This window comes from Ranitomeya imitator, chromosome 2 (assembly GCF_032444005.1).
Source record: "Ranitomeya imitator isolate aRanImi1 chromosome 2, aRanImi1.pri, whole genome shotgun sequence".
Lineage (NCBI taxonomy): Eukaryota > Metazoa > Chordata > Amphibia > Anura > Dendrobatidae > Ranitomeya > Ranitomeya imitator.
In genome coordinates, this window is record NC_091283.1 from 211,018,950 (window position 1) to 211,033,932 (window position 14,983).

The following is a 14,983-nucleotide window of genomic DNA, read 5'->3' on the forward strand; positions in this document are numbered from 1 at the left end:
GGGCATTCAAGGTTCTCACCACACATCTAGATAAGTTCCATGGGGGGTCTAGTTTCCAAAATGGGATCACTTGTGGGGGATTTCTACTGTTTAGGCACATCAGGGGCTCTCCAAACGCGACATGGCGTCCGATCTCAATTCCAGCCAATTCTACATTGAAAAAGTAAAACGGCACTCTTTCTCTTCCAAGCTCTGCGGTGCGCCCAAACAGTGGTTTACCCCCACATATTGGGTATCGACGTACTCAGGAGAAATTGCACAACAACTTTTGTGGTCTAATTTCTCCTGATACCCTTGTGAAAATAAAAATTTGTGGGCAAAAAGATAATTTTTGTAGAAAAAATGCAATTTTTTTTTTTCACGGCTCTACGTTATAAACTTCTGTGAAGCACATGGGGGTTCAAAGTGCTCGCCACACATCTAGATAAGTTTCTTAAGGGGTCTAGTTTCCAAAATGGTGTCAATTGTGGGGGGTTTCCACTGTTTAGGCACATCAGGGGCTCTCCAAACGCGACATGGCGTCCAATCTCAATTCCAGCCAATTCTACATTGAAAAAGTAAAACGGCACTCCTTCTCTTCCAAGCTCTGCGGTGCGCCCTAACAGTTGTTTACTCCCACATATTGGGTATCAGCGTACTCAGGAGAAATTGCACAACAACTTTTGTGGTCTAATTTCTCCTGTTATCCTTGTGAAAATAAGAATTTGTGGGCAAAAAGATCATTTTTGTGTAAACAAAAGCGATTTTTTATTTTCACGGCTCTACGTTATAAACTTCTGTGAAGCACTTGGGGGTTCAAAGTGCTCACCACACATCTAGATAAGTTCCTTAAGGGGTCTAGTTTCCAAAATGGTGTCACTTGTGGGGAGTTTCCACTGTTTAGGTACATCAGGGGCTCTCTAAATGTGACATGGTGTCCGATCTCAATTCCAGCCAATTCTGCATTGAAAAAGTCAAACGGCGCTCCTTCACTTCTAAGTTCTGCGGTGCGCCCTAACAGTGGTTTACCCCCACATATGGGGTATTGGCGTATTCAGGAGAAATTGCATAACACAATTTATGGTTACATTTCTGTTTTTACACTTGTGAAAATAAAAAAAATGGTTCTGAATTAAGATGTTTGCAAAAAAAAGTTAAATGTTCATTTTTTCCTTCCACATTGTTTCAGTTCCTGTGAAGCACGTAAAGGGTTAATAAACTTCTTGAATGTGGTTTTGAGAACCTTGAGGGGCGTAGTTTTTAGAATGGTGTCACACTTCATTATTTTCTATCATATAGACCCCTCAAAATGACTTCAAATGAGATGTGGTCCCTAAAAAAAAATGGTGTTGTAAAAATGAGAAATTGCTGGTCAACTTTTAACCCTTATAACTCCCTAACAAAAAAAAATTTTGTTTCCAAAATTGTGCTGATGTAAAGTAGACATGTGGGAAATGTTATTTATTAACTATTTTTTATGACATATCTCTCTGATTTAAGGGCATAAAAATACAAAGTTTGAAAATTGCAAAATTTTAAAAATTTTCGCCATATTTCCGTTTTTTTCATAAATAATCGCAAGTAATATTGAAGAAATGTTACCACTAACATGAAATACAATATGTCACGAAAAAACAGTCTCAGAATCAGCGGGATCCGTTGAAGCGTTCCAGAGTTATAACCTCATAAAGTGACAGTGGTCAGAATTGCAAAAATTGGCCTGGTCATTAAGTACCAAATTGGCTCTGTCACTAAGGGGTTAAGGTATAGTGTGTATACATCCCCAGTTGTTTTACTCTGTGCACTTATATTGTTTTGATTGCGGGGCCCCTGCTGTATCTCCCCTTCTGAGGAGTAGGCTGCACATTGCATTGCACAATTAGGGCACCTGGAGACTCGGTGTTGTAGTATTGGTATTATACCTAAGAGCCTCCACATACTTATTGATAGCCCCCATTTTTTGCGATATTTTGCACATTATGTTCTAGTACTTGGTCACTTTACAAAATTATAATCCTGCCCTATTACTCTGCTCTTTATTCTTTTGCACCTTATATTAATTGCACTATATATTGTGAAGCATACTACATGCGGTTTGAGAGATATATATTGGCAGTTGTCAGCACTTGATATTTTGCACCTTACATTTGCATATCATACGGTTTTGCATTCATTGTTTTTTATCTCACAGTTTTAGAAGTTACACTTGTTTTAGCCTGATATATATATATATATATATATATATATATATATATATATATATATATATATATATGTATATATATATATATATATATATATATACATATATATATATATATATATATATATATATATATATGTATATATATATACTGGCATTAATTTCATTTTTCTTCCACTTTACCCCCCTTTTTTTTCATACATTTTGAGGCATATTGTGAGGCATATTGTGAGGTATACCACTATCCATGTAGGTTGATATATAGTAGTGGCCTTTAAAACTTGACATCCCGCACCTTATATATTGCTATTTGAACAATTTACCATCTGGTTGATATATTGCTAAGTTCTGTATTTTTTATCATCTCTCTTGGGGCTGCACTACCTTGGATTTATAATATATGTATACAATTGGGTCAGCCTCTACCATCTTCTTTTATTAGATTTTAATTATTGATGTAAATATTTTTCTTGTCCTGTTATGCGCACAAATTGTTATATTATTTTACTTGCCAATCAGTTATAATAAAGGCATTCATTATATCTATCCTTGTCTTGGTCACTTCCTCCGGGTACGTCTATATATTGGCTGTGTTCGTTCTTCCACTGCATATGTTGGAAAGGATTTGTGAGCAGAAGAGGGCAGTTGTTGACTACCAACATCAACAAGGCCATCGATATTCAGTTCAGACGACACATATAAGACCTCAGGAGTGGACATGGATGCAAGAAGTATGTAACATCCTACAAAACCTTGAGGACTGCACCAAGATGGTGAGTGGCGATGACACCATAATTAGCATTACCATCCCTGTTCTCTGCATTCTGTAAACCTCTCTGCTCACAATTAAAGATGATGCATTGCAGGTAGAGCACGAGGACTGTTATGACCTGGTGGTCAGGACAATAATGGACCTGGTGGTTAAGAGCACACGGAATGACCTGATAGTTACTGATAATAAGGACGAGCTCTGGGACGTGGGAACTCTGCTGACCGCAATCCCTAATCCTATCAAACACACTAGAAATAGCCGTGGATTGCGCCTAACGCTCCCTATGCAACTCGGCACAGCCTAAGAAACTAGCTAGCCCTGAAGATAGAAAAATAAAGCCTACCTTGCCTCAGAGAAATTCCCCAATGGAAAAGGCAGCCCCCCACATATAATGACTGTGAGTAAAGATGAAAATACAAACACAGAGATGAAATAGATTTAGCAAAGTGAGGCCCGACTTACTGAACAGACCGAGGATAGGAAAGGTTACTTTGCGGTCAGCACAAAAACCTACAAAAAGACCACGCAGAGGGCGCTCCCTCTGCGTCCCAGAGCTTCCAGCAAGCAAGACAATAAATTAAATAGCAAGCTGGACAGAAAAATAGCAAACCAAAGAAATACAAGCTGGAACTTAGCTTCTAATGGGAAGACAGGTCACAAGAACGATCCAGGAGTGAACAGACCAATACTGGAACATTGACAGGTGGCATGGAGCAAAGATCTAAGTGGAGTTAAATAGAGCAGCAGCTAACGAATTAACCTCATCACCTGTGAAACTCAGAAACACCCACCAGAGGAAGTCCATGGACAGAACCAGCCGAAGTACCATTCATGACCACAGGAGGGAGCCCGACAACAGAATTCACAACAGAGGACATTGAGCAAAGAACCATACAGGGGGATTACACTCAACCCAGCCTCATGTCTCCCCAACGTGGATTGGTAGGCAATTAGGAGGAGGAAGAACAGGAGCTACTTTCAGGCGCTATAGACGGTACTATAAGCACAGCTGTCATACCGTCTGTTCAGCAGGGATGGCCTGACGACAGGGAGGAGGAGGATGAGGAGGACAGCATGGTCAGTCATCCTGTTGGTGAGGACACGGAAGTCTTGCCTGTTAGCAGTCTGGCACGCATGGCTGACTTTATGTTGCACTGCGTTTCACATGACCCTCGCATTATAAAAAATTTTGGTGACACTCATTGCTGGTTGGTGACATTTCTAGACCCATGCTACAAGGAGAACTTTCAATCTCCTCTACCAGAGGTAGAGAGGGGTACTAAAATGTTGCAGCACCAGAGGGCCTTTGTAGCGGAAATACTTAGATAATTCCCATGTGAGAACGCTGGCAGCAGACGTCAGAGTTTGTTGTACAACCAAGGAGTCCAAGCAAGAGAGACAGAAGTGCAATCCAACTCAGGCAGGGGAACAATGAAAAAGTTCTGGGACAGTTTTCCCAGACCTTCCCATCGTGACGGCACAGAGGCAAGGAGTGCTGTCTCAAGAAGTGCAATGTTTGTGAAGATGGTGAGGGAGTACCTTGCAGATCCTACAAATGTCCTCCATGATTCCTCTGTGCCTTTTAATTATAGGGTATCCAAGCTGGACAAGTGGCATGAACTTGCACTCTATGCCTTGGAGGTCCCGGCCTGCCCTGCTGATAGCGTTCTATCAGAGCTGGTTTTTAGTGCTGCTGGTGGAATTATAACAGATAAGTGCATCCGCCTGTCAACTGAAAATGCTAAAAAGCTGACTCTAATAAAAATGAACAAGGGCTGGATTGGGCAAGATTTCTGTACACCATCATGTGAAACCAGCGAAACATAACCTCTAATGCATTGTGTATTTGTGGAGGTGTAGTGTCATGCACCTCTCCTCAACCACATATGGGTATCCGCTACCTGATTTTGTCTGTTTGGTGTTATCCTCCTCCTTATCCTCATCCTCCACAACCAGTACAACACCAGGGTGAACATATTCCGTGATACAAAAGTCACTACATTTTTGTGCAAGGGTGTTTTTCTGATGCCCGTTACTAATTAGAAACCAAAACAAACTCCCCCAGGGGGAACTGTCAACAAGATAAGATGTACGTATATTTTTCCCATTTATTCTGGTATATTCCAGTTTTAATATCTCAGCACCGTCCTTTTATGGCCCAGTGTATACCTCTACAATATGAAAATATTGAAATACTATTATATATATATATATATATATATATATATATTTTTTTTTTAATATTCCTGTCTCTAGGGACAAACATATCTCATTGGACACAATCTGGTATCATATATATGAACCTGTGTTCGCTCCTCCCTTTTGTTATTTACTTTCATCGGTGGATTCACATCCTTTATTTTTTTTAATTTCAGTATGACTTGGCTTTATGTCTCCTCATTCTCCACCACTAGATTACCAGGTTTTAACATCTTCTGTGCCACTACAGGCAGTCCAATTTTTGCCAAGTGTGTCTATGACGCCCATAGTATATTTTTTAAAAATGTACCCCCTTGGGGAAATGTTTGTCAGCCCATGCACTGCGTGTATGGGCATTATATATTTAGTCTGGCTGGGATAGCACGCGTGCGGGGTCGCGTGTGCAACAGTTTAAAGTGCTTAGCAGTTAGACAATGGCAGTTGGACAGGGCAGGAGACAGGTAAGATGCATAAGTTTTTCAAATAATCATGCTTCTTGGTTCAGTCATTCTACATTATGCATTGATAATATCAATCTGCTTCTTATTTGTTTTTACTTCTGTTTTCTCACAACTCACCCGCCCTTTAACACATTCTGGGCACTCTCTCTATATCCACCCCTCCCTTCTCCCCTCTCCCATGTATAACTCTAAAGGTACCGTCACATTTAGCGACGCTGCAGCGATATAGACAACGATGCTGATCGCTGCAGTGTCGCTGTTTAGGTCGTTGAGTGGTCGCTGGAGAGCTGTCACACAGACAGCTCTCCAGCGACCAACGATGCCGAAGTCCCCGGGTAACCAGGGTAAACATTGGGTTACTAGGCACAGGGCCACGCTTAGTAACCCGATGTTTACCCTGGTTACCATTGTAAAAGTTAAAAAAAAAAAACAGTACATACTTACATTCCGGTGTCTGTCCCCCGGCGTTAGCTTCCCTGCACTGTTTCAGCACCGGCCGGCCGTAAAGCAGAGCACAGCGGTGACATCACCGCTGTGCTCTGCTTTACGGCCGGCCGGCGCTGACACAGTGCAGGGAAGCTGAGGCCGGGGGACAGACACCGGAATGTAAGTATGTACTGTTTGGTTTTAACTTTTACAATGGTAACCAGGGTAAACATCGGGTTACTAAGCGCGATCCTGCGCTTAGTAACCCGATATTTACCCTGGTTACCAGTGAACACATCGCTGGATCGGCATCACACACGCCGATTCAGCGATGTCAGCGGGTGATCAGCGACCAAAAAAAAGGTCCTGTTCATTCCCAGTGACCAACGATCTCCCAGCAGGGGCCTGATCGTTGGTCGCTGTCACGCATAACGATTTCGTTAACGATATCGTTGCTACGTCACAAAAAGCAACGATATCATTAACAAAATCGTTATGTGTGAAGGTACCTTTAGGCTTTACTGACACTTCTTACCCACTCCAAACCAGCCACTACCGCCATGCAGCGCTCAAAACATTCATACAAATCATCCCACCACCTGCTCTTTCTGTTTATCTCCTTCTACTAGTTGCAGTTGACATCTCCCCAAACCCTGGACCTCCCTCCACCAGCATGCATTACTCTCCTCCAGCTACATATAGAAACCCTGCAAATCTTATTAACATTCAGTGCATGCCTTCTCATGTCGCTTTCCACTGTGCTCTCTGGAATGCACGGTCTGTGTGTAACAAACTAACTTACATTCACAATCTTTTCCTCTCTAATTCCCTTAACCTTCTGGCTATTACAGAAACCTGGATCCAGCATTCAGACACCACGACCGCTGCCGCACTCTTGTTTGGTGGGCTGAAATTTTCACATACCACCAGACCTGAGAACAGACAGCTTGGAGGTGTTGGTTTGCTCCTTTCATCACAATGTGCTTTCCAGGTCATCCCCCCCGGTTCTCTCACTCACATCTCCTTCCTTTGAAGTCCACGCCATCAGACTCTATAAGCCCTTCTCCTTGCGAGTGGCCGTTGTTTATCGCCCTCCGGGCTCCTCCCGCCAGTTTCTAGACCACTTTGCCACCTGGCTTACTCACTTTCTATCCTGTGACATCCCAGCCCTCATCATGGGACACTTTAATATCCCCATCAATGATCCCCTCTCCCAATCTGCCTCTCATCTTCTTTCTCTAACTTCTTCATTCAGCCTCTCACAGTTTACTAATCCTCCTACGCATGAGGATGGGAATACTCTGGACCTGGTTTTCTCCAGTCCTGGCTCGCTGCATAACTTTACTAACTCCCCTCTCCCGCTCTCGGACCACAATCTTCTTTCCTTCTCTGTCAAGAATTGTCTACTCACCCGGGACACCCACACTTACCACACTTATCGGAATACACGTACCATTATACCCAGCAGCTTGTGGGTAATCTCCACACATCTCTAGCCCCCCATCTCCTACCTCTCCTGTCCAGACTTAGCATTGTCACACTTCAATAATACACTGAAGAATGCCCTAGATGAAGCAGCACCTTCTACACGCAGAAAGACCCGACACAGACAATGGCAGCCCTGGCACACTATGCAAACAAGCTTTCTTCAGCGTTGCTCAAGGTGTGCAGAGCGGCAGTGGAGAAAATCTCTCAGCAGAAGACTTCATCCACTATAAGTTCATGCTCAAAACCTATAACTCTGCCCTTTATCTGACCAAACAATCCTACTTCACCACCCTCATCACCTCACTATCCAACAACCCAAAACGACTTTTTGAAACCTTAAACTCCCTCCTGAAACCTAAAGCACAGGCCCCCATCACCAACTGTTAGGGTTGGCGGAACGCACCAAATATATTTATTAGATGAGATAGGTGCGTTCGAAACCCGGGATCCACTGTGCAGGAAATAACCTGCTGCTAAGCAAGGCGGCAAAGCAAATTAGTACAAACGAACTCTGTTACTTCACAGAGCCCGTAGAAAAGAGAACGCTGTGCCCTGTTTAGCTCACAGGGGACACAGCTACTGTGTAGAGCCGACAGTGGTCATGCAGTCCAACCAACAGGCAGCTCCTCTCTGGTGGAGCCAGAATTCTAATGGCTATTAGCCAGCCCTGAATTCAGACATAAACTCCTCGGGTCCCTGACCACACACACGACCACACTGGCACTGAGCTCGTACATATTTGATACTAGCGCATGGCCGTGCGGTCATGAGAACCTTTTATAGCTGTAGCACCTACAAGACCTTCCCAGAAGGACCAATGGAAGGCTGCCACAGAACTTGATCAGGTACAGGACCTTCCTTGAGGACCAATGGAAGTTGCTGCAGTACCTGAGCAAGTGACCCCCGATCTCCACTGAGAGATTTTACCCTGGGCATGCTCAGTGTGTGCAAAGCAGAACTTAGTCCCAGAAAAGCCTGCTTGCCGCAGACCAGTGCAGGGTACAATAGTAGAGCCTGGAGAGGCAGCAGTAACCCTTTGCACAGTATCAGATTCAGTGAGACGCTGGGACCGACGTCTCCGCTGAGCAGGCTCCACTGCGGCTGATGCAGAATGGGAGACCACAGCAGACATGGTTCGAGATTCCCCCTGTGCAGCGGCGGGAACTCGACTCCTTACACTAACCTCAGCGGTGAGGATCTGGCCACTTATTTCTTAGAAAAAATCAACCACATCCATCAGAATATCTCAGCGCAATCTCCTCAGTGCCTGGATCCCCTTCCCTGTGGCACCTCAAGCTCACTAGACATCTTTGAGCCTGTTTCAGAAGAAGTTTCCAAGCTCCTCGCTTCTGCTCACCACTCACCTGACTAAAATATTTAACCTCTCTCTTTCTTCAGGTATTTTTCCCTCCTCATTTAAACATGCCATCATTACCCCTTTACTTAAAAAGCCATCCCTGGACCAGAACTGCACTGCTAATTACAGACCTGTCTCTAACCTTTCCTTCATCTCTAAACTCCTGGAACGCTTGGTCCACTCCCGTCTAATCCGCTATCTCTCGGATAACTCTCTTCTTGACCCCTTACAATCTGGTTTCCACTCTTTACACTCCACTGAAACTGCCCTCACTAAAGTCTCTAATGACCTAATAACAGCTAAATCCAAAGGTCATTGCTCTCTGCTGATTCTCCTGGATCTCTCTGCCGCATTTGACACTGTGGATCACCAGCTCCTCCTCACTATGCTCTGCTCTATAGGCCTCAAGGACACAGCCCTCTCCTGGTTCTCCTCCTAACCTCTCTGACTGCTCATTCACTGTATCTTTTGCCGGCGCCTCTTCTTCTCCTCGTCCGCTTACTATCGGGGTTCCGCAAGGCTCGGTCGTAGGCCCCCTCCTCTTCTCTCTTTACACGGCCCCTATTGTACAAACAATCAGCAGATTTGGGTTCCAGTATCATCTCTATGCTGATGACACCCAATTATACACTTCTTCCTCCGACATCATCCATACCCTAATTCAAAATACCAAGGATTGTCTGTCTGCTGTCTCTAACATCATGTCCTCCCTCTATCTGAAACTAAATGTCTCCAAAACAGAACTTCTTGTGTTTCTCCCTTCTACTAACCTCACTTTACCCAACATCGAAATTACCCTGGAGGGTTCAACCATAACTCCCAAGCAGCATGCCCGCTGTCTTGGGGTCATATTCAACAACAAACTTTCCTTTACTCCCTATATCCTATCACTCACTCGCTCTTGTCACTTGCATCTTAAAAACATCTCCAGAATCCGATCTTTTTTCTTGAAAATGCTAAGACTCTTACTGTCGCTCTCATTCATTCCTGTCTGGACTACTGCAACTCTCTTCTAATCGGTCTCCCTCTTACCAAACTTTCTCCTATACAATCCATCTTGAATGCTGCAGCCAGAGTCATATTTCTGTCCAGCCGTTTCACTGATGCCTCCATCTTGTGCCAGTCATTACACTGGCTACCCATTCGTATAAACTCATCTCTCTCACCCACAAAGCTCTCCACAGTTCTGCACCGCCTTATATCTCCTCTCTCTTCTCTGTCTAACGCCCTACACATGCCCTCCGTTCTACAAATGACCTAAGACTAACATCCCCTGTAATCCGAACCTCACACCTCCATCTCCAAGACTTCTCTTGGGCTGCGCCAGCTCTCTGGAATGCACTTCCCCAGACGATCAGACTGATACCTAGCCCCGACCTATTCAAGCGCGTTTTGAAAACCCATCTCTTCAAACAAGCCTACCACATCAACTACTCAGTAAACTAACTTTGCCCTGTTCCCTCCTTCCAAATATTACTCTGAATCTGCACCCTACTATTCATCTCTCTCTACACCCTTCATACACATGATAACTGCACTTAATACTTGACTATTGCACTTAGGCTACGTTCACGTTTGCGTTGTTGGGCGTTGCGTCGTCGACGCAACGCACAACGCATGCAAAAACGCATTGTTTTGTGACGCATGCGTCCATTTTTGGCTTGATTTTGGACGCAAAAAAAATGCAACATGCAGCGTCCTCTGCGCCCTGACGCTTGCGCCAAAAATGACGCATGCGTCACAAAACACAAGACAACGCATGTCCATGCGCCCCCATGTTAAATATAGGGGTGCATGACGCATGCGTCGCCATGCGTCGCCGAACCTGCGCCCGATGCAACGCAAATGTGAACATAGCCTTAAACACACGGGCTGATGACCGGATCATGCAGCTTTGTATGAAAATCCCTATTTATTATAATTGCCAGACCTGAAATAACAATCACTTTTCACCTTTTCACCTATTGTGTCCCCCCATTTCCTTGTAGATTGTAAGCTTGCGAGCAGGGACCTCACTCCTGATGTCACTGTTTAAATTGTCTTAACTCGTACCGAATATATTGTTTGTACATGTCCCCGCTTAGGCTACTTTCACACTAGCGTTAACTGCAAACCGTCCCAAAAACGTCTTTTTCCCGAAAAAACGGATGCGTCAAAAAACTGCAAAACGTATGCAACGAATACAGCATTTCGACGGATCCGTCGCAAAACCGTCGCAAATCCGATAAACGGTTCCGTTGAAATGCTGGATGCGTTGCATACGTTGCATACGTTTTTTCCATCCGTTGCATACGTTTTTACGACGGATCCGTTTTTAAAATGGGAGGCACCAAAATTTGATTGGCTACTGGAAACTAGGGAAATCTATATACTGACTGTATTTACAGCACATCTTTGAGGGTTTTAGTTTAGTGGCAATGATGGATGGTGTAATTGGGAGGATTTCGAGTTTGGTTACTGAAGTTATATTTGAGACGAATCGCCTGGATATCATAGTGCGGGAGAAGGAGGCGGCAGCAGAAAGACGGATGATGCAACGGAGAAGGCGACGATTCTGGATACATCCAATCAATGAGCTGCGGATGACCAGGGGTGTCCAGTCCACTCTCTATCTGGAGTTGCGGTGCAACCCCCAAAAATTCTTTAGTTATGTACGGATGAGGATGGAACATTTCGATTATTTGGTTGGAAAAATAGAGGATGTCATCCAAAGGCAGGACACAAGGATGAGGCTTGCCATCACACCGGCGGAGCGGCTCATGGTGACACTGCGGTAAGCATTTTTTCTTTATGTCATTGCTCATATTGAATGTGAGTACATGCTGCAGAGAATACTGCGCTGACACATTGCGCCGCATTTACTGTAGCATGTCATTTGTTGGTTTATGTGAGGCCATTCCACTTGTTTTTTTTTCTTGTGTCATTGGTCATATTGAATGTTATTACATGCTGCAGAGAATACTGCGCTGACACATTGCGCCGCATTTACTGTAGCATGTAATTTGTTGGTTTATTTGAGGCCATTCCACTTGTTTTTCTTGGTTGATGGTCTGTGCAATTTTTTTTTACATTTTTTTTTATTTTTCCCTGCAGCTTCCTAGCTACGGGTGAATCTTTGACTTCACTCCATTTCCAATTCCGGCTGGGGATTTCCACTATTGGCGGAATTGTGAAGGACACATGTCGTGCGATTTGGGACACTTTACAGCTGGAGTATATCCCACAACCAACAATGGAAATCTGGATGAGAAGTTCCGAACAATTTGAGCGAATGTGTAATTTTCCAAATTGTGTTGGTGCTGTGGACGGCAAACACATTAGGATTGCAAAACCGGCAGGAACAGGATCAGAGTACTATAACTATAAAAAATACTTCTCAATTGTACTCATGGCTATTGCTGACGCCAACTGCCGATTCCTTGCTGTGGATATAGGAGCGTATGGCCGGTCCAACGACTCCCAAGTGTTTAAAAACTCTCCGATGGGTCGCTGCCTGTATGGAGATACATACAATTTCCCGCCAGCCAGACCACTCCCAGGAACCAGTGAACCAGCCTTGCCCTATGTGTGTGTAGGTGATGAAGCCTTTCAACTGTCGCCGCACCTACTGAAACCATACAGCAGCCGTGAATTACACCGCACCAAGCGGGTATTTAATTACCGTCTTACCAGAGCAAGAAGAGTGGTAGAGTGCTCTTTCGGTATTTTGACAGCAAAGTGGAGAGTTCTGCTGACGGCAATAAAACTGGATACAAAAACTGTAGACGATGTTGTCAAGGCATGTGTGGTGCTCCATAATTTTGTTATTTCAAAGGAGCCCGTTACCTTGGATGACGAACAATTGGAGACATCCTTGTGGGATTACCGAAGTGCCTCTGTTCGCTCCACCGGTTCTGTTACTAGGATGAGGGAACAGTTTGCTGAATATTTTTTGTCACCTGTTGGGCGGATTCCATGGCAAGACATAATTGTGTGACTTTTTTTTAATTTTTTTTCTTTTTTTTTTCCAAAATTTTTTGGTAGCAACTGCCACAAAAAAAAAAAAAAAAAAAAAAAAAGAGTGTGTGTGGTTTGCTTGCTAATATAATATAAAACCATTTTGTTAAACCTTGAAAACGTCTGGTGTTTCTTTTCACTTAACCTTTCATATTTACCTTAATTAATGAACACACACACACAGTAGATTGTAAACCAGAATTATGTTTATTTCAAAAAATATATTTTTTGTGGGTAATTTTCCCACACAATTTTTTTTTTGGTAATTTAAAGAACCTTTTTTTTTTTGGCAAAAAAAAAATATGTACAAGTACATTCCAGGTTCACAGGTCCTGGTATTGTTGGGTGGAGTAACTATGGGAGGAGGGGCTGGAAGGTTGGACCACGTCGGTAGGTGGGATTGGGGAAACCCTACCTGTTGCGTCTGTAGTGGAAGGGGGGGGGAAAACAGGAGGCTGACCAGAGGGGTGTTGTGTTGGGGTAGGTGGAAAACTTACTGGGGAAGTAAAGCTGGGCAAAGATGAAGAAAACACGGGTGAATACATTTGGGTTGTGGGCCGGGTTGGGTATTGGTACTGATGTTGATATTGAGAGTGATGTGGATATTGGGACTGGCGGTGATATTGTGGGGCATGGTGTTGAAATTGGGACTGGGATGTGTGGGGAGGTGTGGGGGTAGATTGGGGTTCGTTAATTACCTTCAGCAGAGCGTTATGGCAGCTATTCATTACCCGCATCTGCTGATCAAAAGAAAGCTTTTCCATGCTCCTGAGCATGGACTGAAAAAAAAGATTGGCTGGAGCTTGACTTACATCTAAATGCAGTCTATCCAAGCGACTGCTGATTTCATGGTGGTTTTCACTCATGCGTGATTGCATCATGCTGAAACCAGCAGTCACTTGTTCTCCCAAAATTTTAAATGAATTTTGGAAGCCTGCATTTAGATGCAAGAACTCAGGAGCATAGCTCCTTTCCTGACCCCTCTGACGCTGCCGCCATGAACCTACCGGTGGTGTAGAGGTGGCAGGGTCAGAGGGGTGGGGTAAAGGGAACGCTATCTGTTGACCATCAGATGCGAGTAAGGAAGGCTGCACTCCACTGGTAGAGGCGGATGAAGTGGAGGGGACAGAGGGGTGAGAGGTGTGGGGCCTACCGACGTGGTCCCCGGTGGCGGACTCAGGAGGGATCGCTTCAGAGGGTGCAGAGGTAGATGCAGGCGCACGGTGGCTGGAGTAGGTGCTGTGAAAGAAAAAAAAATAAGTTAATATATTGATATGAAAAAGGCCGGACTGAAACAAAAGTTTTGTGATTAGACAGGTTCTTACTGTGATGTTGAATACTTACACTCTACTCAGCATGGTTTCCCTCAGGAAGGAGAGGTTCGGGCCATATCTGTACCTCCTCTTCTTCCTTGCTGCTGAGCCACTCGGGGCCTGCATCTCCTCGTTAAACTCCCTCTTAAAGCGATCCCTCAATGACCGCCACCGCTTCCTAACCTTGGTACCTGTGAAGACAGGAATGAAGAAAAAAAAAAAAATATTCGTAAATGCAAGACATTACATTCAGCTCAAAACATCACTGAAAAGTGAATACTTACATAGTTTGCTCTGCTGCTGTGGAAGAAGGTCCTCCCACCTCGCAAAGATGTTCCGGCATACTTCCAACCAGAGCCGACGGGTGACACTGGTATCAGCATGCCTGCGGTCAGCCATGTTCCACAGTGGCTCCCGTTCATGAACCTCCTCGATGAGGGCTTCAATATCGATATCTGAATCGTATTCGGGAGCACACTGTGAAGCCTGTTAGAACAAAAAAAAAAGAAAGAATTAAAAATTAGTAGACTGAAAGCAAAAAATTAACAATTGAAGCCCCACAAAAAACCGACTCACTGATGGCCGACCGCGGCGTCGAGTCCGCCGACTCTGGGAGCGCCTGGGAGAACCTTCATGCTGTGCTGGACGTTCAGCAGCACCAGCAGCAGCAGCAGCAGCAGCAGGAGACTGAAATAAAGGATAAAAAAATTAGCTTTAATGTATGTATATGTTTTCTGTGTTACGTTATATATGAAATTCTGTTTTGTGTACGGTGCAGTGTGATGTGTG

The 14,983-nt window shown here is 44.2% G+C and overlaps 2 protein-coding genes across 2 annotated transcripts; one reads left to right on the forward strand and one right to left on the reverse strand.

Moving 5' to 3' along the window:
- The first annotated feature begins 10,975 nt into the window (after positions 1 to 10,975).
- Positions 10,976 to 13,130, forward strand: LOC138662677 (uncharacterized). Its single transcript, XM_069748552.1, has 2 exons — positions 10,976 to 11,658; positions 11,979 to 13,130. The coding sequence occupies exons 1-2, from the start codon at positions 11,303 to 11,305 to the stop codon at positions 12,859 to 12,861; spliced, it is 1,239 nt and encodes a 412-aa protein (XP_069604653.1). The 5' UTR covers positions 10,976 to 11,302; the 3' UTR covers positions 12,862 to 13,130.
- Positions 13,124 to 14,609, reverse strand: LOC138662678 (uncharacterized). The gene is made up of 3 exons (XM_069748553.1): positions 14,479 to 14,609; positions 14,226 to 14,385; positions 13,124 to 14,120 (listed from the first exon to the last, which is right to left on the reverse strand). Exons 1-3 carry the CDS (start codon positions 14,591 to 14,593, stop codon positions 13,205 to 13,207), a joined length of 1,191 nt encoding a protein of 396 aa, XP_069604654.1. The 5' UTR covers positions 14,594 to 14,609; the 3' UTR covers positions 13,124 to 13,204.
- Between the last annotated feature and the right edge of the window lie 374 nt (positions 14,610 to 14,983).

What these genes read in the sequence shown, in the direction of transcription:
- LOC138662678 (XM_069748553.1), bottom strand. Translation starts at nt 14,593, where the DNA reads ATGGCTGACCGCAGGCATGCTGATACCAGTGTCACCCGTCGGCTCTGG. An exon ending in ACAGCAGCAGAGCAAACTAT is followed by an intron (nt 14,386 to 14,478) that starts GTAAGTATTCAC and finishes CTGTCTTCACAG; the next exon opens with GTACCAAGGTTAGGAAGCGG. An exon ending in GAAACCATGCTGAGTAGAGT is followed by an intron (nt 14,121 to 14,225) that starts GTAAGTATTCAA and finishes TTTCTTTCACAG; the next exon opens with CACCTACTCCAGCCACCGTG.
- LOC138662677 (XM_069748552.1), top strand. Translation starts at nt 11,303, where the DNA reads ATGATGGATGGTGTAATTGGGAGGATTTCGAGTTTGGTTACTGAAGTT. An exon ending in CGGCTCATGGTGACACTGCG is followed by an intron (nt 11,659 to 11,978) that starts GTAAGCATTTTT and finishes TTTTCCCTGCAG; the next exon opens with CTTCCTAGCTACGGGTGAAT.